This window comes from Hemitrygon akajei, chromosome 13 (genome assembly GCF_048418815.1).
Source record: "Hemitrygon akajei chromosome 13, sHemAka1.3, whole genome shotgun sequence".
NCBI lineage: Eukaryota > Metazoa > Chordata > Chondrichthyes > Myliobatiformes > Dasyatidae > Hemitrygon > Hemitrygon akajei.
The window spans coordinates 87163993-87189402 of NC_133136.1; the positions used below are offsets into that span (position 1 = coordinate 87163993).

Here is a 25410-nt window from a genome sequence, read left to right on the forward strand (position 1 = left end):
TGGTGTTGGGCATGGAGACAACAAGGAGTCTTCAAATCAGCTGATTGAGAGTAAATAGGCCCTGGGGTTCTGGTTCTGGGAATTTACACTAATGTTGGTTCCCTTGTCCTTCCAGTGAATTTAGGGAAATAGTTTGGTGTTATTTTACCTGTTCCTTGAGACATCTACTGTGGGTAGTCCAGGTCCAGGTCTAGGAAGGCCGGATATCACTGCAGCAACAAAAACAAGCGGCTGGAGGAACTCAAGGGGTAAGGCTGCATCCAGGGAGGAAAATGGACAACCAATGATTTGGGTTGACAACCACCAGCCAATAACTTTGATAGCCTTTAATTTTGCCTCGTGCAAAGGGCAACCAGGGCATTCTGTGGTGGGTCTCAGCAGGGTGCTGAATGAGGCAAGTTGCTATTAAGACCTTGCTGTCATCTCCAGGATACCACAAGATTGTATTATATATATACACACCCAAGATAAGTGCAGATTTGAGGAGAGACTGGATTACACATTGGTCCAAGATCCAGCCCTGTAACATTTCTCTTCTGAAAACAACACTGCCTGTGAACACATAGAGATTACTAATGGGGCCCTTCTCCATTCAGCAGGTCCTATGCAGGCCTATCCTTTCCAGAGTGAGAGCTCAATGAATTCTGTTTTCCATTTGTAGCCAGAGTTTCTAAATGTTTGGGACAAGAATAGAAGTTTTAAAAAAAATCTGCTGTGCCTTTTATCGTGTTGACATTCAGATTTTGCTTCTCTTTTCCTTCAGGGTGACGTTGGAAGTCGAGGTGAGAAGGTGAGCTGTCCGTTTTGTTTGGTTGCTGTACATTGCACAATTTTAAATGATGTGTATGTGTGTGTGTCTACAGTGAGCTGGGCAGTGTTCCATTAAATTATACCTCTTCTCTTCCCTTTCCTCTGTTGCCCAGGGCGACGCCGGTCTTAAAGGTGACAAAGGAGAAAAGGTACACGACTCAGTAGAGTTCGGCTGATCGGGATGGGCTGGGGTGGAGGACACAGTGATGTAAGCAGGGTGACAGCGAGTGGGGGAGTTTGGAAGGCCTTGACATGCATGTGCTGGCAAGGATTGTGGCTAATCCACAATCAATTTTCTAAGCAGTCTGCTCGACTCCATTTTTTTGTTGCTTCTGTCTAATTTGTAACATCTGTGGTTGTTGAGAAACAAGAAGAATTCAAGGAAGGCGCGAAGAGTTTAAGTAACCAAGTACTTTGTCCAAGAGCAAGGGAGCGGCCTGATGTCACAGTGATCTGACCAATCGGTTCCTGATTACCTCCAGAGGCACCCGTCTCCCAAAGTTGGCACTGACCCCTAGAATCCATCTATTTGACCATCACTCTTCCCAAGGACGTACTTCTGAGTGTCTGGATCTACACAGTGATTTTCTCATTCACTCTCCCCCAATCACCTATTCTACTGAGTCCAATATGCATGGAAATTCATCCCGAGTCAAAAATATGAATTGCACTGCACAATTGTATCTGCCTTTTGTATTGAACCTCTAAAGTTATTTGACTGGATTTCAAAACCAGGGTCCACAGTGCAGACATGACAACGTGGAACATGTAGCACCGCCTACTGAGAGCGAGTTGCTAGTCATTGGTTACTTTCAGACTTATTTTTTATCATTTCATCTTTTTGCAAAACCGTTGACAAAATATACGTATTTTTCTGAAGGATCGTCACCGCTGCACACGTTATTCCCACTGCTTGCCTCACTTCTTCTGTGTTGTCTCCAGTATAGTGAAGTAGTTACACATTCAACTTTGTCCAGTACTTCTCTGTTTTGACGTACACCCTAGAATATAAACAGAGATTACACTAATCCAGTAACTTCACTTCAGTTTGTGAGGCAGTTTAGCAAGATAAAGAGGGTACAAAGCTGATCGATTTGCATTCTTTCTGTATTGATCACAAATACAGAAATTTAGAGAATTGCTTTCTTGATATCATCTGCCGAATACAGCCCAATATGTGATTGAATTGGCACATGGGTGCTGCATGATTTCTAAACTAAGCATTTGAACAGAGGTCAGTGATGTTGTGAGATCTAATTAATACATCATAAAATCATAAGCAGGCTGAAAAAAGAAACAGTTTACTACATTCCTATCTAACAATTTACCTTTGAACTAAGCACTATTAAATAGCAAATTGTGATAGTTTCTACTGGATAAATTTCCACAACATACAACTGAAATAACTAACCATTTTTAAAAGTGTGATCATGCGAATCACAAACTCTGGATCAATGGGCTTACGAGCTATGAGTCTAGTTGTTGCAGTTACTTGCCGCTCCCAGCTAGCCTCTCAGGTTGAGGGGAAATTATCAGAATCAGGTTTATTATCACCAGCAGGTGTCGTGAAATTTGTTAACTTAGTAGCAGCAGTTCAATGCAATACATAATACTGTAAAGAAGAATAAAAATAAAAATAAAATAATAATAAGAAGAAGAAATAAATAAGAAATCAATAACAGAATGCGTATATTGAATAGATTAAAGTTTGTGCAAAATACAAGTAATATATATTAAAAAGTGAGGTAGTGTTCAAGAGTTCAATGTCCATTTAGGAATCAGATAGCAGAGGGAAAGAAGCTGTTCCTGAATCACTGAGTGTGTGCCTTCAGGCTTCTGTACCTCCTACCTGATGGTAACAGTGAGAAAAGAGCATGCCCTGGGTGCTGGAGGTCCTTAATAATAGATGCTGCCTTTCTGAAGGTGTCCTGGGTATTTTGTAGGCTAGTACCCAAGATTGAGCCAACTAAATTTATTTGCATTCCCGACTAAACACCGGGAGGTGTTTGTGCTGTCTATAATTGGTAAAGACATGCTGGACTTGCTGCTCATCTTCAAAGTTACTAGATCAATTGCATGAAAACTTCTGCAGCTTTATTGAGTACTTGGAGTATTTATATTTAATATCTTGTAACTACTCATAATGAAAGATGAAACTAAACAGATTCATATTGCTTGCTGTAAGATAAGGTGTTAAGAAATTTAATCCAAGTCTCTTATGTATGATACAATAATCTGTATCATAACTTACAGTCCAGAGCAACTTAATTTCCGTGTCTTGTCACTGTTGGTTTCCAACATGACAAAAATTACCTCAAAGAAACACCACTTTCCAGTTATGTAAAAGAATACAGCCTGTAAATTGAAAGCAATGGCATAATGTTTTGTATCAAAGCAAATCGCTTTAAGAAATATTCATTTGAAATAACTTTTCTGTGATTGATTTTAGAAAATCTTTGTTTTGTTCAATTCTGAAGAAGATAGTTTCCATGATTTTAAACAAGCTATCAGATAAGATCGTAAGGATTTAAGAGCGAGATCAGGCCTATCAGCCTCTCAGGCCCGACTCTCCATTCCAAGTGACCATGACTGACGCACCCAGCCAGGCCTCATCTCTTCAGCACCAGTTCCCCATCACCCTCAGTGCTATAATCTTCTTCCTTTGTGATCTCGCTCCCATCACCCTCAGTGCTATAATCTTCTTCCTTTGTGATCTCGCTCCCATCACCCGCTGCGGTAGAAAATTCCATGCTGACAGCTCTCATTGAGGAAAATTCTGCGGCATTGATCAGCTCTGCAAGAAGGTGAATTGACGAACCTTTGCAGGATCAGCTGTACAATGCTTGTATTAATCGTTAGATTGGCGTACACTTTCTCATCGAACTTCAGATGGGTAATGCCTCCCAGAAAGGTTCAGAAGGTAGGAGACTGCAACAAGCCAGACGTCTGAAAGCCTGAACATTATTTTTCCTCATGCCGTAGGATGAAACTAGTCCAGAGGTGACACAGTTTCTCTACATTTGAGTTGGTGCATTCAAAATGTGCATTATTTGCTGAAAGATTACAAGACATTTGATTTCAAATTGAGGAAATGATTTCGAAGTTCACTTATTAAACAATGAGTGAGCAGTTGTAAAAAAAATAATTCCTGCGGTGAAGGTTAATGATTATTATTACTGGTGAATGAAGGGCATCTTTTCAGTCTGCCTCTGTGTAACCTTTGTTCACACAATGTAATCTCATAGCTGAGGATGAACAGATCCATAATAATCTAATCTTTGCAGAAAAGAAATCACTCCTACCTTCCTTCAAGTCTGTGTCGGCAAAATCTGACTGAACTTTAAGTTTTCTTTCAATGAAAGAAAATGCTCAAAATTCACTTGAGCTACAAATCGAACTAATTTCAGAATTTCTTGGTTGTGGGCATCAAGTCTATGCATATTTATTTACATTCACAGGGAGCTAATAGTCATGATTATCTATTGCTTTATTGTTTCAGTAACCTATTGATCAATACAATCATGGAATCTTTCAGAATTTGTATACATATTAGAATAAAATATTGATTTTTGCTTCACCAGGGTCCTATAATTCTAAAAGCTATGCTATTAGCATTTGTAATATCCTGCAGGAACATTATGGTCTTTTCTGTATTCTGCTTCCTGTGGAGAAGTGCCTGGCCTCCCCTTGAAAATTCCCCTCAATGATGTATGGGAAAATGGAAACTCATTTTGTGAAAAATTACCAAGAACTGCACTCCATCTTCTGTGGTTCACTTTATTGAATCTTGCTGAACTCACATCTTGCAAGGAAACTCTGCTGACAAGTGAAGTTTTCTGCAAAACAGTTATTGAAAGGTACTATTCAACTGGAAATAAAAATAGGGATCTGCTATCATAAGCACAAGAGCTTCTACAGATGCTGGAAATCCAGGGCAACACACAGAAGCTGCTGGAGGAACTCAGCATCTATGGGGGGAAATAAGCAGTTGACATTTTCTGGCCTATATCCTCCATTGGAACCTTTTTTCATGAGTCCTGATGAAAGCTCAAGGCCCAAAATATTGACTGCTCATTCCCCTCCATAGATACTGCCTGACCTGCTGAGTTCCTCCAGCATTTTGCATGCGTGTTGCTTGGGACCTGCTACCAGGCATTTGGCCCTTTCATGCAGTGCCAGCGCATGCTGCCCAGAATGCAAGCCACTGAACAAAAAGAGGAGGGATGAGTGGAACTTGTACGGTAACATGGTAGCATTGCCATTCTTTGTAGTGCCAACAGTGAAAGGTGCGTTCAATTCCCGCCGCTGTCTGTAGAGAGTTTGTACTTTCTCACTGTGGCCATGCCAGTTTCCTCTGGGAGATCGGGTTTCCTCCCACGTTCCAGGTTAGGATTAGTAAGATGTGGCCAAGCTATGTTGGCGCCAGAAGCTTGGAGACACTTACCAGCTGCCCACAGCATATTCATCGCATTTCACAAACAAGAGAAAATCTGTAGATGCTGGAAATCCGAGCAACACACACAAAATGCTGGAGGAACTCAGCAGGCCAGGCAGCATTTGTGGTAAAAAAAAAGTAGTCCACATTTTGGGCCGAGACGCTTCAGCAGGACTGAAGGGTTTCGGCCCGAAGTGTCAACTGTACTTTTTTCCATAAATGCTGCCTAGCCTGCTGAGTTCCTCCAGCATTTAGTGTGTGTTGTCCGTCCCATTTCACTGTATGCTTCGATGCACATGTGACAAATAAAGCTACTCTTTAAGATATTTAACCTATAGTCCTTTTCCACCTAGTTCATTAAAACAATGAGGAATTTATCACCTTACTGCTCAAACATACTTTACCCTCTCCACTCCTTAGCCAGTTCTTGCTAAATCCCTGGGAGGATACATGCATCAAGCAACTATGCCATAGCCTAAAAGTTCAAGCCCAGTCAAGTAGCAGGCAGTAGAGTGGTGTCACCATTTTGCACCCTTCCTACAGCTTTCATTCCACTGAGGTCAGTAGGATTATCTCTCGAAGCAAGGTTTTACCCGGGATGCACATAGTCCACTCATCAGAACAGAATGACCTTCAAGGATCATACGGTACAGGTAGTGCAGAAATCATCCGTATCATCTTTGCTTACCCATTCCACTGTCTTACATTATCATGCTTACATTATCATTATGGCTAGGAGAATGTTACGCTAAAGTATGGAGTTTGTGCTTTGGGTGTACAGGGCACAACCTCCATACATGGGTGTGAAACCACATCTGAAGTGCCTGATTCATTTCATTTCATGCAGGAGTGAAATACATTCAAAGTAGTTTGCAGGTTTGCCGGAATGATGCTAGGAAAGGCAAATTGTCTCCCTAGGAAACATTAGACTAGGCTTGTGTTCCCAGGAGTTTAGAAACCTTAATTTGCAGAGAAATCGAATCCTCCATTATAAATGGATGCACACCCACATTTGGACACTTAACTGAATTAGTCAATTTTTTAATCTTATCATTTTGTTTTTAGAAGTTCTTTCTGAGTTGTCTCAGTGATTTCTGCTTCTGTGACTGCAAAGTCTTGGTTGTGAAGTGAAGGTTGTGTTCTCATAAATGCATTAGACAGCTTGAAGAAGCCATCTACAGTAGAATTGGTTGGAAGACTGATAACACAATGAAGTCATGATATTTGGAGAACAGAATCACACATCGCTCCAAGTTAGAGTCTGTGTGGTTGAACTCGCTTATTTTGGGTCTAAACAGCCAAAGGGAATTTGTAAAACATGACGACAAAAGATCTTCCCTACAGAAAATGGCAAAAGCTGAAATGTGGTAGCCAGTGGTTCATTCCTATTTGTGCATTTCTCCCTTTGGCTTTTGAAGAAATAACAAGCAGTATACACAAAGGATATTTAATTGATGTGTGTGCTTGGATTTTCAGAAGGCCTTTGACAAGGTGTCACATTATATGTCAGTGATTTCAGTTATGGAATTGATGGCGTTGTTGCAAAGCTTGCAGACGATTTGAAGACAGGTGGGGGGGACAGATAGATTTGAGGCAGTAGAGAGGCTATAGGAGAGCTTAGATTAGGAGAATGGGCAAAGAAATGGCAGATGGAATACAGTATCGGAAAGTGTACGGTCATGCACTTTGGTAGAAGAAACAAAAGGGTTGACTATTTTCTAAACGGAGAGAAAATACAAAACACTGAGGCACAAAGGGGATTCAGAGTCCTTGTGCAAGATTCCCTAAAGGATAATTTGCAGGTTGAGTCTGTGGAGAGGAAGACAAATGTGATGTTAGTATCCATTTCATGAGGGCTAAAATATAAAAGCAAAGATGGAATGTTGAAACTTTATAAAGCACTGGTGAGTTCTCACTTGGAGTACTGTGAGCAGCTTTGGGTCCCATATCTTCGAAAGGATGTGCTGAAACTAGAAAGGGTTCTTAAGAAGTTCATGAAAATGATTCCAGGATTGAAAAGCTTGTCATATGAAGAGCGTTTGATGGCTATGGACCTGTATTATTGGAATTCAGAAGAATGAGGAGTGACTTCATTGAAAGCTATTGAATGGTGAAAGGTCTTGAAAGAGTGGATGTGAAGGGGATGTTTCCTATGGTGGGAGAGTCTGACCAGAGGACACAGCCTCAGAATAGGACGTCCTTTTAGAATGGGGATGAGGAGGAATTTCTTGAGCCAGAGAGTGATGAATTTGTGTAATTCTTTGCCACAGACAGCTGAAATAAAGTCTTTATGTATATTTAAGGACGAGGCTGATGGATTCTTGACTGTTAGGGCATGAAGGGATACGGAGCGAAAGCAGAAGATTGGGGCTGAGAGGAAAATCGGATCAGCCATGATGAAATAGCAGAGCAGACTCGATGGGCCAAATGGCCTAATTCTGCTCCTATATCTTAAGATCTCTTATGGCTAATCCTGACTACCTTACAGGATCTGATTATTACTAGTGCACAGTCTGTTGCCTGACACGATATACTTGAGCTTAAATATTCTCCCAGTGCCACAATTAACAATAAGGATTCACTTTCTGAGCCGTATGCTCTCTGTCAGTGTGCTTTCTGCCTCCACTTTCCATTGATTTAAGCTGCAGTGATGCGAGCCTCATTACTAGGTGGAGTAATACTGATACATCCCCGCAACAGAGCCGAGCTCTGCAATGCTCGCTTCTCGAATTATCTAGCTGTTCTTCCACCTAACTTTCAGGAGATATGCCAATAGTCAACCCTAGAAGTACACTGTTCTGGCATCAGCCTTGATAAATATGTGTGCCTTGCATCTGGTAATGCCAGCATCAATAATTTTGGAGATTGCTTCACGCTCATGTAATATGATTTCTATGCATGATATGACAGTACTTGCAAGAATATGTAACACATTTGTCTGATTAACTTTAGATTTCTTTTTAGCCAATCCTTGCCTAGTAATGTTACTCCATGTTTACGCTGGATGAGATCTTGGGGCATTTTCCAATGTTATTAGCCAGGTCCAATGTAATTCTTTGTGTACCCAACAATTTGACTGAATCCTTTTTATTGTTTAACTGATCTCACATCACAGTGTGAGAATCCACTGATGTCTGGATGAGTCTTTTAAATCCCTAACTCAGTTCAATTCCTCATGCCAACGTACAACGTTTGCTCTGTCTAATGGCTGCGGATTGAACAAATATTCCATTTCTGCATTCTTTCTGTGTTCTTCTTTGTAGGTTACCGGATTAAACAGCAAAAGACATTTTAAAATGAGATCCAATAGGAGAATAACCTTCTTATAGTATCTTTTGGCAGTATTCATTGCCTATATGTGTTCAATTTGATCCCTTTGCTTCCAAAATGTAATTCTCAGTAAAGAACATTTCCTCCCCCTTTGCATTTGTTGTGAAGGACTCGCAGAATCCATTGTACATTCTTTGGCTGCAGGCTTACAGTATCCTGTCAGAGCCATCATTCCATCCCATCCCATTCCCTACCTAACTGTTCTCAAGGCTCCTCTGCAGTCCTCAGCTTCCTCATGTGTCATACTGTATTCAGCATCGTTCCCTCTTCCCTCCCTCCTCCCTCTCTCTCTCTCTCTCTCACTCACTCTCACTCTCTCTCCCTCTCTCACTCACTCTCTCTCTTTCACACTCTCACTCACTCTCTTTCACACACTCTCTCACTCACTCTCTCTCTTTCACACTCTCTCACTCACTGTCTCTCACACTCACTCACTCTCTCTCACTCTCTCTCTCACTCTCTCTCCCTCTCTCACTCACTCTCTCTCTCTTTCACACACTCTCTCACTCACTGTCTCTCACACTCTCTCTCACTCACTCTCTCTCGCTCTCTCTCTCCCTCTCTCTCTCATACTCACACACACACACACTTTTTCTAAGTACTGGGTGCAGGTTTCCTGACTCCTTGTTCGTCTGTAAAATCCTGAGCCTGTTTTCTTTTCCTTAGTTCTACATTTCTGAAGTCTCGTAGGCAGTGTCATCAATCAGCAATGCTCAGTAGGTGCTTCGAAGTATTTCCTCAGAACACAGTGTTTTTTCTCCCTGAACCTAATCCACGTCAGTTGCTTTGACTATTCTTGTCAGCACTTGTTGTGTAGGGGGTGACGTTCAGTGAGCCACTAATGTATAACTGGTGAGAACTGCCTTTAATAATCTCTGGCAGACACCAAGAGCTTCAAAACACATTAACTCTTACCGCATTCTAACAACTACCATCTGTGCTTATGCCATGTATATGTCAATGTCATTAAATCATATTGCTCATTTGCATACTTACATACAAACAACCTATACCCCAATTTCTAGATTGATCGTGTCACTGAGATTTAGGAATAAGAATTAGTTCTCTGCTGTAGTTGTAGGGTAGGCACCAAGATTTGTGCCCCGTGGATTTAGAAACATGATAATTAAAAGTGTAGCTCAGAGAGGGGCAAAACCACAGCTTAATTATTGTTAGGTTAAATTTTTACATCACCTTCAGAGAATATCAAGATAATCTAACAAAGCAGGTACAGGTGATATTTATTAAGGAAGCGTATAATATTGCGACTTTTCTCAGTAGAACCAGCCTGTTTTTAATGAAGGCGTCTGTACGCTCGGTGCACTGAACCCCACTAGTGCACATCTCAGCGGGTCTTCACAGATACAGTTGTAATGTTTTAGCTCTGTTACTTTTGAACATAATTTTTTATAACATCTATAAGCAGCTGTACAAGTAATCATTGTGACTAACTTCACCGTTCTACATATCTGTTACATCCAGAATTCCAGCATTTCAGACTAAATCTATCATTTAGAGAAAGGGACATCTTTGAATAAAGAGGAGAATCTCCACAGAGATTTTCTTGATTTTCCATCTCAACAGTGGTTTGAAAGCCACAGATTACACAGATGCTCATCACTATTTTGTCAGGCGTGCAAAGAAACCTAGCAAATACTTGCCCGGTATTACTATTACCCTGAAAATCACACTACCCTTTTCAAGGTAGAAATGCTGCATTTTTTTTTTAAAAATCAAATAGTTCAGCTGTTTGGAAACATTTTCAATTGCAAGTTAATAATTCCTGTTTTTACTAGCAGACTAAATTATAACCAAGTTAATATTGTTCGTAACAATGTCAATTCTGGTTCAGGGTATAAGGATGATATTGAAGCAGTGCTGAGACTGCCTTCCTATGGATGAAAGAATGTAACCCTGTCTGCCCGGGGAAGGCGGGAGAGAATCAGAAACCCTGCAAGTGACCTGGTCAAAGCCATGTGCTGCAGATGGAACACATTGTAGAAAAATGTAAGGTTGTCCACTTTGGTGCACAAAACAGAAAGACGGAGTATTTTTTAAATGGTGACAGATTGGAAATTGTTGATGTTCCAAGAAATCTGGATATCCTTGCAGACAAATTACTGAAAGCTAACACACAGGTGTGGCAAGCAATTATAAAAGCCAATGATACAGTATCACAAACAAGAGGAAATCTGCAGATACTGGAAATCTGACCAACACACACAAAACACCGGAGGAACTCAGCAGGCCAGGCAGCGTCTATGGAAAAAAGTACAGTCGAAGTTTCGGGCTGAGACCCTTCTGCAGGACTCAGTATGATACAGTACGTTTGGTCCACATTATGAAAGAATTTGAGAACAGGGGTGAAATACTTTTTTGGGATTATGTGGGGTCTTAATGAGACTCTAGTGCTCAGTTTTGGTCTCCATAGAAGGAGTTACAGTGATGACATGTTTGCAAAATGAGGAGGACTTCAAACTATTCCTTTATTATGCAGCAGTCGGGAGAAATGAAAGGTGATCTCATTCAAACTGACAGAGTTCTTACAGGGCTCAATAGGGTATTTGTATGGAGAATGTATGGGCGGTCTAGAAACAAGTGGTCACGTCTTAGTTTAAGGGCTGGACCATTTAAGACTGAGATGAGGAGATTCTTGTGCACTCCAAAATTGGCAAATGTTTGGAATTCTGTACCCCAGAAAGGTATGGAAGTTTGGTCATTGGGTTTATTCAATTCAGAGAACAATAGATTTCTGAATATTGAGGCAATCGGAGAAAGTGAAGCTAAAGCAGATCAGCTGAGATAAAATAAGGACGATATTAGTAAGTTACAAAGGGACAAATAGGTTTAATCGGTGGAAAACAATCTGGCAAATGAAATACCATATGGGAAAACTTCGGCCAGAAAATTAAAGCATAGGCATATCACGCGAATGATACGAGATTGCCGAGGTCTCAGGTGCAGGCAGATCTGAGTGTACAAGATCCACAGAAGGAGGGTTTGCTAAGACAGGTGGAGTACTGTGTGAGGTATTGGTCTCTTTGCTTAAGGCAGGTTTTTAATGAGTGCAAAGCAGATCAGCAGATTTACTAGACTGTTAGTACTTGGAATGGGCAGATGTCTTATGAGGAAAGGTTGAAAAGAGTAAGTTTGCATCTGCTGGAGTTTAAAAGACAGAAAGAGGACCCTGAGGGATCTTGACAGAGATTCCTTTTTCTTACGATCTTTCTACTTATGAAAGAGCCTCAAACCAGAGCTCACTGTTTAAAAATAAGGGGTTGAGAATTTAAGATAGACGAGATGTTTTTTCTCCCTCAGAGGATCATGACCATTTGATGAGAGAGGTGGAAGCAGTGTCTTCGAATATTTTTGAAGATGAGTTGGCTAAATTCTTGATGAGCGAGGGGTTGAAAGGTTACTGGGGGTAGGCAAGAATGTGGAGCCAAGGTTGCAGTCAGTTCAACACTGAACTCATTGGAAGGCAGAGCTGAGTGGCCTACACCTGTTCCCAATACTTAGATTCGTAATTTTGAACGGTCTTGATGAACGCTTAAGCAAAGCTCATGGAGCCAGATGGCCTACACCTGCTCTTCATTCTTATGTTATCATACCTAATTCAACACAGCCAATAAAATCCCAGTTAGCACTTCATATTATTTCAATGGATAAAACTTTGTTTACTCAGATTAACTGCTGTAAAAATCACTGCTTACCCTCCAATTATTAATGGTGTGAAATATTTCAGTATAATGAAGTTTTATCGTTTCTATTGACAGGAATGACTTGAAGGTGGCACAGCAGCCTATTTAGATTCTTTAAAACTCCTTTCTCAAAGCTGCACTTCTCAAACTTTTAATTAAACTGAAGCTTTATTAATCCAGAGTAACCATGGGGTTTGTGTGAGAACAGGTTGAAAATCTGAATCGGAAAAGGTTTTGCTCTCCTGGGATCAAAGAATCAAATCACCTATCACCTTGTGTTTCTTCCTCCCCTCCCCCACCTTCTAACTCTCACTCCAGCTTTTTTCTCTCCAGTCCTACTGAAGGGTTTCGGCCCGAAATATCAACTGTACTCTTTTGCATAGATGCTGCCTGGCCTGCTGAGTTCTTCCAGCATTTTGTGTGTGTCAGTGCCAAAGATTCCTCTGAATTTGAGGCCGATGTGAATTAGTCTTATGACTAAACCCTATGTATTCTACGATTTTTATGACTTGCTACCTACTAACAGCTGCACGCTCCTCATTTTGATTCACGATCATGGGGTCAGACTATCTTTACTCAGGTTGGCTAGAGCAGCTTGATTAACATGTGATTCTGCTCTTTCTACAGGAATGCTTTTGCATTCCTTTCTCTCTCTCTCTTAGCTGTTTCCCTTAACAATGCAGGGCCCTCTGAGCATCGAATTAAGTCATAACACTGAAACAGAGCGTTTAATTCATCTGAATCTTTTGAGCTATGGCTCGTGCCTTTGCGAATGGAGGCAGAATGCAGCCCGTCAATTATCCGGGGGATCACAGCAATTTGGTTCACCAAGTGACATCGCTTCACCATGCAAAGAAGAAGCAGAGAGAAATCACATTTCTGCTTGGGAGCAGCCTTCCCTGAATACCAAAGCAGTGCTAAGTTGTATGTTTTGCCAGTAGGCTCTTTAACAGCAAGCCTTAGAACAGAAGAGGTTTTAATTCCATTGAAGCACGGGTGCAGGTGGACTGGAATGCATGTGAACCAGTGACCACCATCTTGCAGTCTCTTTTCAAGGGATCAGCCAGCCAGACTGGCCTTAATGAAGGTACAAATTAGGAGAAAGACACTCAGCTCTTTAATCCACTCTGCCATGCAATAAAGTCATGGCTGATCTAATTATAAACTCAACTACACATTCTCACCCATCCTCTGCAACCTTTCCACACCTTACTCATTGAGTATCTGTCTTAAGAATATTTAGAGACTCTTCTTCTACCTCCCTTTGATGAAGAAGTACTTCTGCCGTTCAGGGGAAAAAAATGCCTCATCTCTATCATAAGTATGTGTTCCTTATTTTTAAAGAGTCGCTGTTGGCTGTAGATTGGCCCAAAAAGAGAAACATCCTGTCCGTGTTCACCTCATCATGACCCCTCGTGATCTTACTCCATCATTCTAGGCTCAGCCGATACAAACATAACCTGCACGTTCCAGGTCTTCCTCCTCCTTGTCGGAACAGCTTCTAGTGCATTGAAATCCTTCCTCAAAATGAGGAGGCAAAACTTTAACTAAGCGCATGTCCCATGTCAGGAGCCAAGAAACATTTCAGCTTCTGCTGAAGGGTCTTTGACTTCAAACTGAGTGTTTCCAGCACTTTCTGCTCTCATTTCAGAGTTCCAGCAAATGCAGGTTTTTTTAAAATTTCCAATTTGCAGTTTTCTCACGGTATAGCACTTTCCTGAATTGCAATTTATATGCAAGAAGCTTGCATCTTCCTTCTTATTAACTGCCTCATCTGTGATGATCCTCCCACTTTCTATTGGGTCGTTGCTGGTCATGCTTCCTCCATGGCTCTAGTGCTTGGAGCAATAGTAAGGTAAGGAAGGCTCATTATCGTATCAGGAACAAATTTGATAGGTAAAAGTTCCATCTGTTGTAACAATACAGAAAAAATTACATCACAGCAGGGAATCTGATGCTCAAGGTAAACCTTTTCCTTCTTTGGCTTTTGGATTTAGAATGGTAGATTTTCCAGAAAGTAATAGCAATGGAATTTGGGGAACAGCAGAGTTTCAAAGCTTCGCGGTGTTTCGTGGATGACACAGTCCAAACACTTTTATAGCAGAACAATTCTTCTTTTTGCCAGCAACAGACACAAAATGCTGGAGGAACTCAGCAGGTCAGGCAGCAACTGTGGAGGGAAATGAGTGGGCAACGGTTCAGCCCAGAGCGCCAGCAGAGCCCTGATACCTTTTGAAGAGCACCATTAGATCTTTTGCTTCCCACCAGCGAGAGCAGACAGCTCTTCCAGCGGTGCAATACACCTTCGGGTTTAGGTCAAATTGGCAGCACAGGATATATTCTCAATCCGCTGAATGTGGTTTGAATCAGACCCTGACTCTGTGAGTGCTGCCGCTAATGGAAGCTAACACGATACCTACATAGTTAAGTGGTTCATCTCTGGCAGTATTCAGTCCCATTGAACTTCAACCCAAAAGGAGGTGCAACTGATGTGACACCCTATTCTGACCTCAATCAGAGCTACATTAGCGGAATCCCACTCGACCAATGCATTTCAAGCCTTCTGTAATCTAAGTGGGCGGCGCAATGGTGCGGCGAGTAGAGTCACTGCCTCACAGCACCAGTTCAATCCTGACCTCGGGTGCTGTCTGTTTGGAGTTTGCACGTTCTCTCTCTGTGATTGTGTGGGATTGCTTCGAGTGTCCCGGTTTTCCTCCCATGTCCCAAGAAGTGGAGTTTACCAGGTTAATTGTCCACTGTACGTTGCCCTGATTGTGTAAGTGATCGGAAGAACCTGGGGGGACTTGAATAAATGTGGAAAGAATTTTTAAAATGGGATTAATGTAATGTGGTCAGTGCAGACTCAATGGGCTGAACGGCCTGTTTCTAAGCTATAAACTATGATTCTCTGATTTGTTTTAAAATATGATTACAAATTTCAAAAAAGATCTTATTTTGCCACAACATAAACTGCTTGAGGAACTCAGCCGGTCAGGCATCAAAGATGATGAAGAGTCTCAGCCTGAAATGTTGACTGTTTTACTCTGCCTGACCTGCTGAGTTTCTCCAGCACTTTGTGGGTGTTGCTTTGGATTTCCAGCATCTCCACTTTTCTCATGTTTGCCACTTTACCGAACTGATGTGTCTGTGACAGCCTGCTGGACACACGTTGAACCTTCCTTCTTCTAAAAGCTTAACCCCACTCCCCACCTTAAATCATCTCAGGGGAGCAGCAAATCCAGACTGCTGAACTGTTGTCTTGGAAATCTGTCACCTCCCACTGAAGATCAACTGAACCAAGATCAGGAAACTCTTTTCCTGGATGCTGCCTGGCCTGCTGAGTTCCTCCTGCATTTTAACTGATTTAGCATAAAAATCCGACAGCACAATACAGCCTTTTGGCCCACAATGCTGTGCCAAAATTACCTAGGGTTACCCATAGCCGTCTATTTTTCTGAGCTCCATGTACCTATCCAGGAGTCTCATAAAAGACTCTATCATATCCACCGCCACCGGCAGTCCATTCCACGCACTCACCACTCTCTGCGTAAAAAAACTTACCCCTGACATCTCCTCTGTACCTGCTTCCAAGCACTTTAAAACTGTACCTTCTCGTGCTAGCCATTCCAGCCCTGGGGAAAAGTCTCTGACTATCCACACGGTCATTTTGTGTTTGTTGCTCGGATTTCCAACATCTGCAGATTCTCTTTTGTTTGCGATTAGGAAACTCCCGAGGTTTCGACTCATTAAAGATACATTTCCTATGTATTCTCAGAATTACTCTAGTCACTGTTGTGACTTTTGTAAATGAGCTTCAGGATACTAATATAGATATATACATGTCTGTGTCTTAGTGACACTGAGTCCAGTTTCCCAGGTTTGATCATCAATGCTTTGTTGATGGCTGGTTTATATCAATGGAACATCATTATATATTTTTTTCAACCATGACCTGCAGCTCTCTCCTCACAGCCTGTGACCTCCATGAACCCAAATGTCTGTGCTGAGTGTAATTAATCCCTGCTGTGGTTGGTCGAAGTAGCTTACAATGGACAGCAGATACCTTAAAGTTTTGCTTTATAATAAACATTCATGTTATTAATGTATATGTCAAATGTACATGTTTTTATAGTTGATGTTTAAGTATCATGTGGCAGAGGGTTTTGTGGAGAAAACTCTAAGAGTGAGTGGAGTTGTGTCAAGAAGTCATCATCCCAGTTATTGAGAGGGTGAATAGCAGTCAGCATAAAATAAAAACTGCCTCAACTGCTTACAAGGGTCTAAAATAAAAACAGAAAATGCTGGGAACACTCAACAGGTCGGGACCCATTTTTAGAAGAGAAGCAGGGCTAACGCCTCAGGTCAAAGGTCCTCCATCAAAATTGGGGAAAGGCAAAGAAGCTTATCGAGCTGCAGGAAGGGAGGATGGTTATAATAGGGTAAAAGCAGGGAATAGGCTGGACAGTGAGAGAGTGGTCGCAGTTAAGCAGTGAGTCCATATGCAAAGGAACATGGACAAGAAACTGTCACGGTTGTGAAATGCAGAGCAAGGAGACATGTCCGGAAGGCCAGGCTGGGCATGTCCACCACTTCCAGAGCAATATAACAAACAATCGTATCCAAAATCACAGGTGGGCAACTGATACAGACAGAGAAATCAAGTTACATGCAGTTGAAGAATTCAGTATTAAGTCCAGAAGGCTGCTGGGCATGTCTTCCTGCTCTGTATTTCACATCTCCTACAGACTTCTGTCCCTCTCTCTCTCTCACTGACCAGCTTATCCCCACAGCCATCTGCTTTCACCCTCCCTCCCCCACCCACCGTTCAGGTGAACAAACCTCTTTAATTTGCTTCCCAGTTCTCACAACACACCTCTGACGTAAAACATTGGCTCTGTTTCTCTTCCCACAAACGTCACTTGAGTGCTTCCAGTATTTTATGATTTTATCCTGGATTTCCAGTATCTGCATAGTTTTAATAGTCCTTCAGAAAAAGAGTTCAAGGACACCAGAACATCATTAAGAAAACCTTCAGCAAGCAGAGTGAGAAAAGGTTCCCACTAATGCAGTTGACACTGTATTAATTACTTCTAAAAATTACAGAGGTAAATTTTTTAACAGCATTAGGACTTTGAATGTCCTTTCAAATAAAAAGGAGGAAAAATCATAGGCACTGTATCCCCATATTTTCTGTATAATTCCCTGGCATTGGTATTGGTGGAGAATCGCCCTGCAGTTCATGTCCAGGCTGATCAAGTATCCCATGAATGTTCTGACTCTGTTGCTGCAAGAACTCTGGAGATGTGACTGCAGAAAATAAACAGTCGGGGATAAGGAGTGGAAGACAATTAAATTTCTGGATCTCTGGGGCTCTGGGAATATTTATACCAAACTTACCCTGTGAAAAAAAATACATGCAGAAAAGTTCTTAATAGTAAATGACATGCAGCGGACAGATTGGGAAAGCCCGACAGCCTAGTTAACTTATATTATCTTAATTCTTTCTTTAGGATTTTAATATTTCAGGATTTGACTTTGCAATGCACCTGAAGTTGAATTTGGTTTACCTGTGGGGATTGGTCAGAGTGATAAGCAAGCCATGAACATTACAGTGAGAAGCTTTCACTTTCCTATTTGTTTGACCCCTACAGGACAATGTGTTGGAATTTCAATAATGGCTTCAATGTTGTGGGTTGGAATGAAGCTTAAATGCAGGGATAACAAAATGAGTTTTCTTTCATGAGTCCTTTCTTTTTCAATCTTTTTATTAAGTTTTTCAAAAGCAAATACATAATGTTCAATAGTACAAAGGGAGTGGGATCACATTGATGGCAATTAACATATGAAAAAAGCTATAAATAGCACCAATATAATTGACCTCCCAAACCCTTAATATAACCAAGATACAAAAAAATAAAAAGATGGGAAAAAAAACCCAAATTGATGTTTTGGTCTTGTCCTCTCTTGAAAAAATTTTGGAAAGATATTTTTGATGCATTCTTCACAATTTTGCACGCAGTTTTACAACCTCATCCTATTACTGCAATTTTTGGCTTACCAATGATAGATTTGCCCTCTGCAGCTTTTCGGATGATTACATTTGCTACCTTAATGGCTAGAAGATCTTTCATGAGTCTGATGTCATTTTTTTTTTGGTTTTATGGAAGGTATTGGGAAACTTAATTATATTAAAAGCACTAGCTCCTCGCAAATGTAAATAAATGCAAGTTTTATCATTGAAAATTAAAACAGTGTGAATAAAACATCAAAATCCATTAAAAATTTCAGATCCTTCTGTTTTATTCATAACTGTGAACCAGAAAATATCAGTCTACCTAAAATCAAACCTAAAAACATTTGGTTTGGTCTAGTTAATGATTCTGAATTCAACAGCAAACTCTGATTGCAATAAGTCAAGTTTGAATATTAACTTCTCAAAGTGGTATGACATACAGTTAGTTTCTGTAAGCAGTGAAACGGTATCATAACTTTTACCTCTAGCACTTGACTGACAAATGGTGTAATCTATTCTCTCTCACAATTTGGATGAAGTGGAGCTGAATCCTTTTCAGCAGTAAAGTTTCATAGCATTTCATATTGGCTGTCTCAGAGACTCCTCACTGATGACTTTTCCAAGTTTCAGTGGGATCCAATCAATAGATTGGATGGAGTTTTGATATTACAGGTGGTTATAAACTGATAGGTACTGAGACTGAGTGACAAAGGGATGTTCATCCATGCTGAGATTAGCATTGTGGTGATAATACCTGGAAACTATTAATTTGCAATAAAGTATGATAGACCTGTTGAGAATTCTAGGGCTACAGCAAAGTAGAGTGAAAGGATACTGATGTGTACTGGATTACACCTGTTTATAGGCAATGACTGTATCACTAACCACCTTTAGATTACACACTGTACACTAATACAAAGCGTATTAGAGCTTCGTTTGTGGGCAGCGGAGTGAGCCGGGAGCAGAGTGTAGGGCTTGGGCTCAGAGGGCTTAGGCGGAAGAGGGCACAGTAGGCTTATCTTTTAGTTCTTGTTATTTTCAGTTATTCGGGAAGTATGAGTGTGAGGGCAGCTTGTTGTTCTCGGTGTCGGATGTGGGAGATTCTGGAGTCTCCGAGCCTCCCGGACGTCCACATCTGCGCCAGGTGCGCCGAACTGCAGCTCCTGAGGGACCGAATTAGGGAACTGGAGCTGCAGCTCGATGACCTTCGCCTGGTCAGGGAGAGTGAGGAGGTGATAGAGAGGAGTTACAGGCAGGTGGTCACTCCGGGGCCACGGGAGGCAGATAGGTGGGTCACGGTCAGGAAGGGGAAGGGGCAGGTACTAGAGAGTACCCCAGTGGCTGTACCCCTTGACAATAAGTACTCATGTTTGAGTACTGTTGGGGGGGACAGCCTACCTGGAGGAAGTGACAGTGGCCGGGCCTCCGGCACAGAGGACGGCCCTGTAGCTCAGAAGGGTAGGGATAGAAGAAAGAGGACCATAGTAATAGGGGACTCGATAGTCAGGGGTTCAGACAGGCGGTTCTGTGGAGGTGATCGGGAGTCCCGGATGGTAGTTTGCCTCCCTGGTGCCAGGGTCCGGGACGTTTCTGATCGCGTCCAAGATATCCTGAAGTGGGAGGGTGAGGAGCCAGAGGTCGTGGTACATGTAGGTACCAATGACATAGGTAGGAAAGGGGAAGAGGTCCTGAAACGAGAGTATAGGGAGTTAGGAAGGCAGTTAAGAAGAAGGACCGCAAAGGTAGTAATCTCGGGATTACTGCCTGTGCCACGCGACAGTGAGAGTAGGAATGGAATTAGGTGGAGGATGAATGCGTGGTTGAGGGATTGGAGCAGGGGGCAGGGATTCAAGTTTCTGGATCATTGGGACCTCTTCTGGGGCAGGCGTGACCTGTTCAAGAAGGACGGGTTACACTTGAATCCTGGGGGGACCAATATCCTAGCGGGGAGGTTTGCTAGGGCTACGGGGCAGACTTTAAACTAGTAAGATGGGGGGGCGGAAATCAATTTGAGGAAACTATGGGAGAGGAGGTTAGTTCACCAGTAGAGCAAGTAAGTAGACCGTGTGTGAGGGAGGACAGGCAGGTGATGGAGGAGGGATGCGCTCAGCCCGAAGTTGTAGGGGAGAAGAAAGAAAAGGATAATAAATTTGAATGCATTGCTAGGGATGAAAAGAGAGGAGGAGGTGGAGAGTATCTTAAATGTATCTATTTTAATGCTAGGAGCATTGTAAGAAAGGTGGATGAGCTTAAAGTGTGGATTGATACCTGGAATTACGATGTTGTAGCTATTAGTGAAACATGGTTGCAGGAAGGGTGTGATTGGCAACTAAATATTCCTGGATTTAGTTGCTTCAGGTGTGATAGAGTAGGAGGGGCCAGAGGAGGAGGTGTTGCATTGCTTGTCCGAGAAAATCTTATGGCGGTGCTTTGGAAGGATAGATTACAGAGCTCCTCTAGGGAGGCTATTTGGGTGGAATTGAGGAATGGGAAAGGTGTAGTAACACTGATAGGAGTGTATTATAGGCCACCTAATGGGGAGCGTGAGTTGGAAGAGCAAATGTGTAAGGAGATAGCAGATATTTGTAGTAAACACAAGGTGGTGATTGTGGGAGATTTTAATTTTCCACACATAGATTGGGAAGCTCATTCTGTAAAAGGGCTGGATGGTTTAGAGTTTGTGAAATGTGTGCAGGATAGCTTTTTGCAACAATACATAGAAGTACCGACTAGAGATGGGGCAGTGTTGGATCTCCTGTTAGGGAATGCGATAGGTCAGCTGACAGATGTATGTGTTGGGGAGCACTTCGGGTCCAGTGATCACAATAGCATTAGCTTCAATATAATTATGGAGAAGGACAGGACTGGACCTAGAGTTGAGATTTTTGATTGGAGAAAGGCTAACTTTGAGGAGATGCGCAGGGATTTAGAGAGAGTGGAATGGGTCAAGTTGTTTTATGGGAAGGATGTAATAGAGAAATGGAGGTCATTTAAGGGTGAAATTATGAGGGTACAGAATCTTTATGTTCCTGTTCGGTTGAAAGGAAAGGTTAAAGGTTTGAAAGCGCCATGGTTTTCAAGGGATATTAGAAACTTGGTTCGAAAAAAGAGGGATGTCTACAATAGATATAGGCAGCATGGAGTAAAGGAATTGCTCGAGGAATATAAAGAATGTAAAAGGAAACTTAAGAAAGAGATTAGAAAAGCTAAAAGAAGTTACGAGTTTGGTTTGGCAAATAAGGTGGAAGTAAATCCGAAAGGCTTCTACAGTTATATTAAAAGCAAGAGGATAGTGAGGGATAAAATTGGTCCCTTAGAGAATCAGGGTGGTCAGCTATGTGTGGAGCCGAGGGAGATGGGAGAGATTTTGAACGATTTCTTCTCTTCGGTATTCACTAAGGAGAAGGATATAGAATGGTGTAAGGTGTGGGAAACAAGTAAGGAAGTTATGGAACCTATGACAATTAAAGAGGTGGAAGTACTGGCGCTTTTAAGAAATTTAAAAGTGGATAAATCTCCGGGTCCTGACCGGATATTCCCCAGGACCTTGAGGGAAGTTTGTGTAGAGATAGCAGGAGCTCTGACGGAGATCTTTCAGATGTCATTAGAAACAGGGATTGTGCCGGAGGATTGGCGTATTGCTCATGTGGTTCCATTGTTTAAAAAGGGTTCTAGAAGTAAGCCTGGCAATTATAGACCTGTCAGTTTGACATCAGTGGTGGGTAAATTAATGGAAAGTATTCTTAGAGATAGTATTTATAATTATCTGGATAGACAGGATCTGATTAGGAGTAGCCAGCATGGATTTGTGCGTGGAAGGTCATGTTTGACAAACCTTATTGAATTTTTTGAAGTAGTTACGAGGAATGTTGACGAGGGTAAGGCAGTGGATGTAGTCTATATGGACTTCAGCAAGGCCTTTGACAAAGTTCCACATGGAAGGTTAGTTAAGAAGGTTCAGTCGTTAGGTATTAATGCTGGAGTAATAAAATGGATTCAACAGTGGCTAGATGGGAGATGCCAGAGAGTAGTGGTGGATAATTGTTTATCGGGATGGAGGCCGGTGACTAGCGGGGTGCCTCAGGGATCTGTTTTGGGCCCAATGTTGTTTGTAATATACATAAATGATCTGGATGATGGGGTGGTAAATTGGATTAGTAAGTATGCTGATGATACTAAGGTAGGAGGTGTTGTGGATAATGAGGTGGGTTTTCAAAGCTTGCAGGGAGATTTATGCCGGTTAGAAGAATGGGCTGAACGTTGGCAGATGGAGTTTAATGCTGAGAAGTGTGAGGTTCTACATTTTGGCAGGAATAATCCAAATAGAACATACAGGGTAAATGGTAGGGCATTGAGGAATGCAGTGGAACAGAGAGATCTAGGAATAACAGTGCATAGTTCCCTGAAGGTGGAGTCTCATGTAGATAGGGTGGTGAAGAAGGCTTTTGGAACGCTGGCCTTTATAAATCAGAGCATTGAGTACAGAAGTTGGGATGTAATGTTAAAATTGTACAAGGCATTGGTAAGGCCAAATTTGGAATATTGTGTACAGTTCTGGTCACCGAATTATAGGAAAGATATCAATAAATTAGAGAGAGTGCAGAGACGATTTACTAGGATGTTACCAGGGTTTCAGCACTTAAGTTACAGAGAAAGGTTGAACAAGTTAGGTCTCTATTCATTGGAGCGTAGAAGGTTGAGGGGGGATTTGATCGAGGTATTTAAAATGTTGAGAGGGATAGATAGAGTTGACGTGAATAGGCTGTTTCCATTGAGAGTAGGGGAGATTCAAACGAGAGGACATGATTTGAGAGTTAGGGGGCAAAAGTTTAAGGGAAACACGAGGGGGTATTTCTTTACTCAGAGAGTGATAGCTGTGTGGAATGAGCTTCCTGTAGAAGTAGTAGAGGCCAGTTCAGTTGTGTCATTTAAGGTAAAATTGGATAGGTATATGGATAGGAAAGGAGTGGAGGGTTATGGGCTGAGTGCGGGTATGTGGGACTAGGTGAGATTAAGAGTTCGGCACGGACTAGGAGGGCCGGAATGGCCTGTTTCCGTGCTGTGATTGTTATATGGTTATATGGTTATATGGTATGTTATCTTTTCAAATCAGAGACGGGTAGTAATGATGTGTGGACCCATTGATTATGTTGTGTGTTTTATAAATTCTTTTCCTCTGAAGACCAACTACAGAATTGTCCTACTTCCCACCAGTTAATTCCTTAGGAGCTACAGCTTTTGTTTGGAGTGTTTTTTTTGTCTCAGATCTGCTCAAGATGAGCATGTAATCCAGAGGCCATGAATTTCCAGATGTTTAATGCTCAGGACTGTAAATCTGCATCATCTCACACCTGGGCCAGCAGGTGCACGGCCGAAGACCTACAAGCGAAACGAGTATTATCCATCATGCTTCACTTACCATGGATGATTATGGAGAGGCACAGGCAGAAATAGTGCTGCTTTAATCCAGAGCTGCCAAGCATTCTGGTTTGATCAAAGAGACAAACTATTTAGAGCAGTAAGGGCAGAAAGAAAGGGTTGCACTTAGATTGTCCCTTTACGCCTCCAGCATACGCCATAGCAGCAGGTTACAAATGAAATATAGCTTTTGGCAATTTTAATATAAACTAATGCAGAAGCCCATTTGTATCCAATAAAGATCCTGAAAACAACAGTGAAATGAGTGGCCAGATCACCTGCATAGAGTATGCCCTGGCTGTCTACTTCCTTCTGTGATTAATGTCTGCTTTCTTTTTCCTGTGATTGTACTTAGGGTGACCCTGGATCATCAGCTGCAGGAATAAAGGTTAGACGGGTCCTTCTACTGAAGTTCCAGGCTCTAATGTTTCTTTGGCTCTATTTGGACCATTGGGTGAATGGCATCTTTCTTTTAATATTTACTCTACAGGGAGAACCAGGTGAAACCGGAGCTCGTGGACAAAAGGTAAATCAGAGAACAAAAGGCATGCCTTGTGTTCTTTCTATCTGCTATATGACTATGAGTTTGCAGATGGGTTAGTCTTCGGGCAGAGTGATTTGGGCTTTCTGGGTTGCTCTTGCATCTGCTGATTACCTAGGAAGAAAAGATCAGGAAGAAATAATTAACCTGGGGGCAGGGACAGGCATCTCAGATGATAACCAAAGATGACTATACATTAGCAAGCAGTTAGGAATAAGTCAAAATATAACAATTAAAGGATCGTGATGTTTTCACTAACACACTTTATTGTGTTGCCTTAACACGCTCTAATCCTGAATGCTTTACTAAAACACTACCTGTGAATTTCATACTGTTAAAAAAAACAATCATAAGAGATCATGATGAAGTTTTGAACATATCTAGCAAACTTAAATTTATGAAGTACTTTTTGTACTTTCTAATTCTTCGTGTTTTTTTCAATCTATACTATTTTGCAGTTCTCAATCCTTCACCAGGGATAATCTGAGTACATTGGATTTTAAAAATTCAAATCTGTCCTGAAATCTACTTTTGCAATGAATCTCTGTTTTTTTATTCTTCAAATTACAGCACTTTTGATTTGTTTTTAGTGATTAATTTAATATCGTCCTGAAGTATTTGCATGAAGAATAAACGAGGTTGACATTTGACAGAACAGAGAAAGGTATTGTCAGTGAAAATGCGTTTAATATTCATGGGCCAAAAGTTACGTGCAACCCTTCTCTTCCCTTATGAAGACAAATCATGCTTGTACAGAAATTACTAGGAATTAAAAACCTGCTATATTCCAAAGAGCAGTTTCTGCCTGAGGTTGTAGACCGGCAATAAAATCAAAAGTCCACAAGACATAGGAGCAGAATTAGGCCACTTGGCCCATCGAGTCTGCTCTGCTATTTCATCATGGCTGATCCATTTCCCACTCAACCCCACTCCCCTGCCGTCTCCCCATAGCCTTTTACATCCTGACTAATCAAGAGTTTATCAGTCTCCACCTTAAAAGCACCCAGTGACCTGACCTCCACAGCTGCCTTTGGCAACAAAGCCCACAGATTCATCGCCCCCAGCTAAATAAATCCTCCTATTCTTTATTTTAAAATGGACATCGCTCTATTTTGAGGCTGTGCCCTCGGGTTCTAGACTCCCCCACCATAGGAAACATCTT

General features: G+C 41.7%; 1 protein-coding gene across 1 annotated transcript in view; it reads left to right on the plus strand.

Annotated features, from left to right (window-relative positions):
* The window catches only part of LOC140737556 (uncharacterized), a 175655-nt gene that overhangs the window by 46023 nt on the left and 104222 nt on the right, over positions 1–25410 (plus strand). The window contains exons 10-13 of the mRNA XM_073063998.1: positions 764–790; positions 924–959; positions 24063–24095; positions 24198–24233. Of these exons, the coding sequence (XP_072920099.1) occupies positions 764–790; positions 924–959; positions 24063–24095; positions 24198–24233 (132 nt within the window). The remainder of the gene's footprint in view (positions 1–763; positions 791–923; positions 960–24062; positions 24096–24197; positions 24234–25410) is intronic.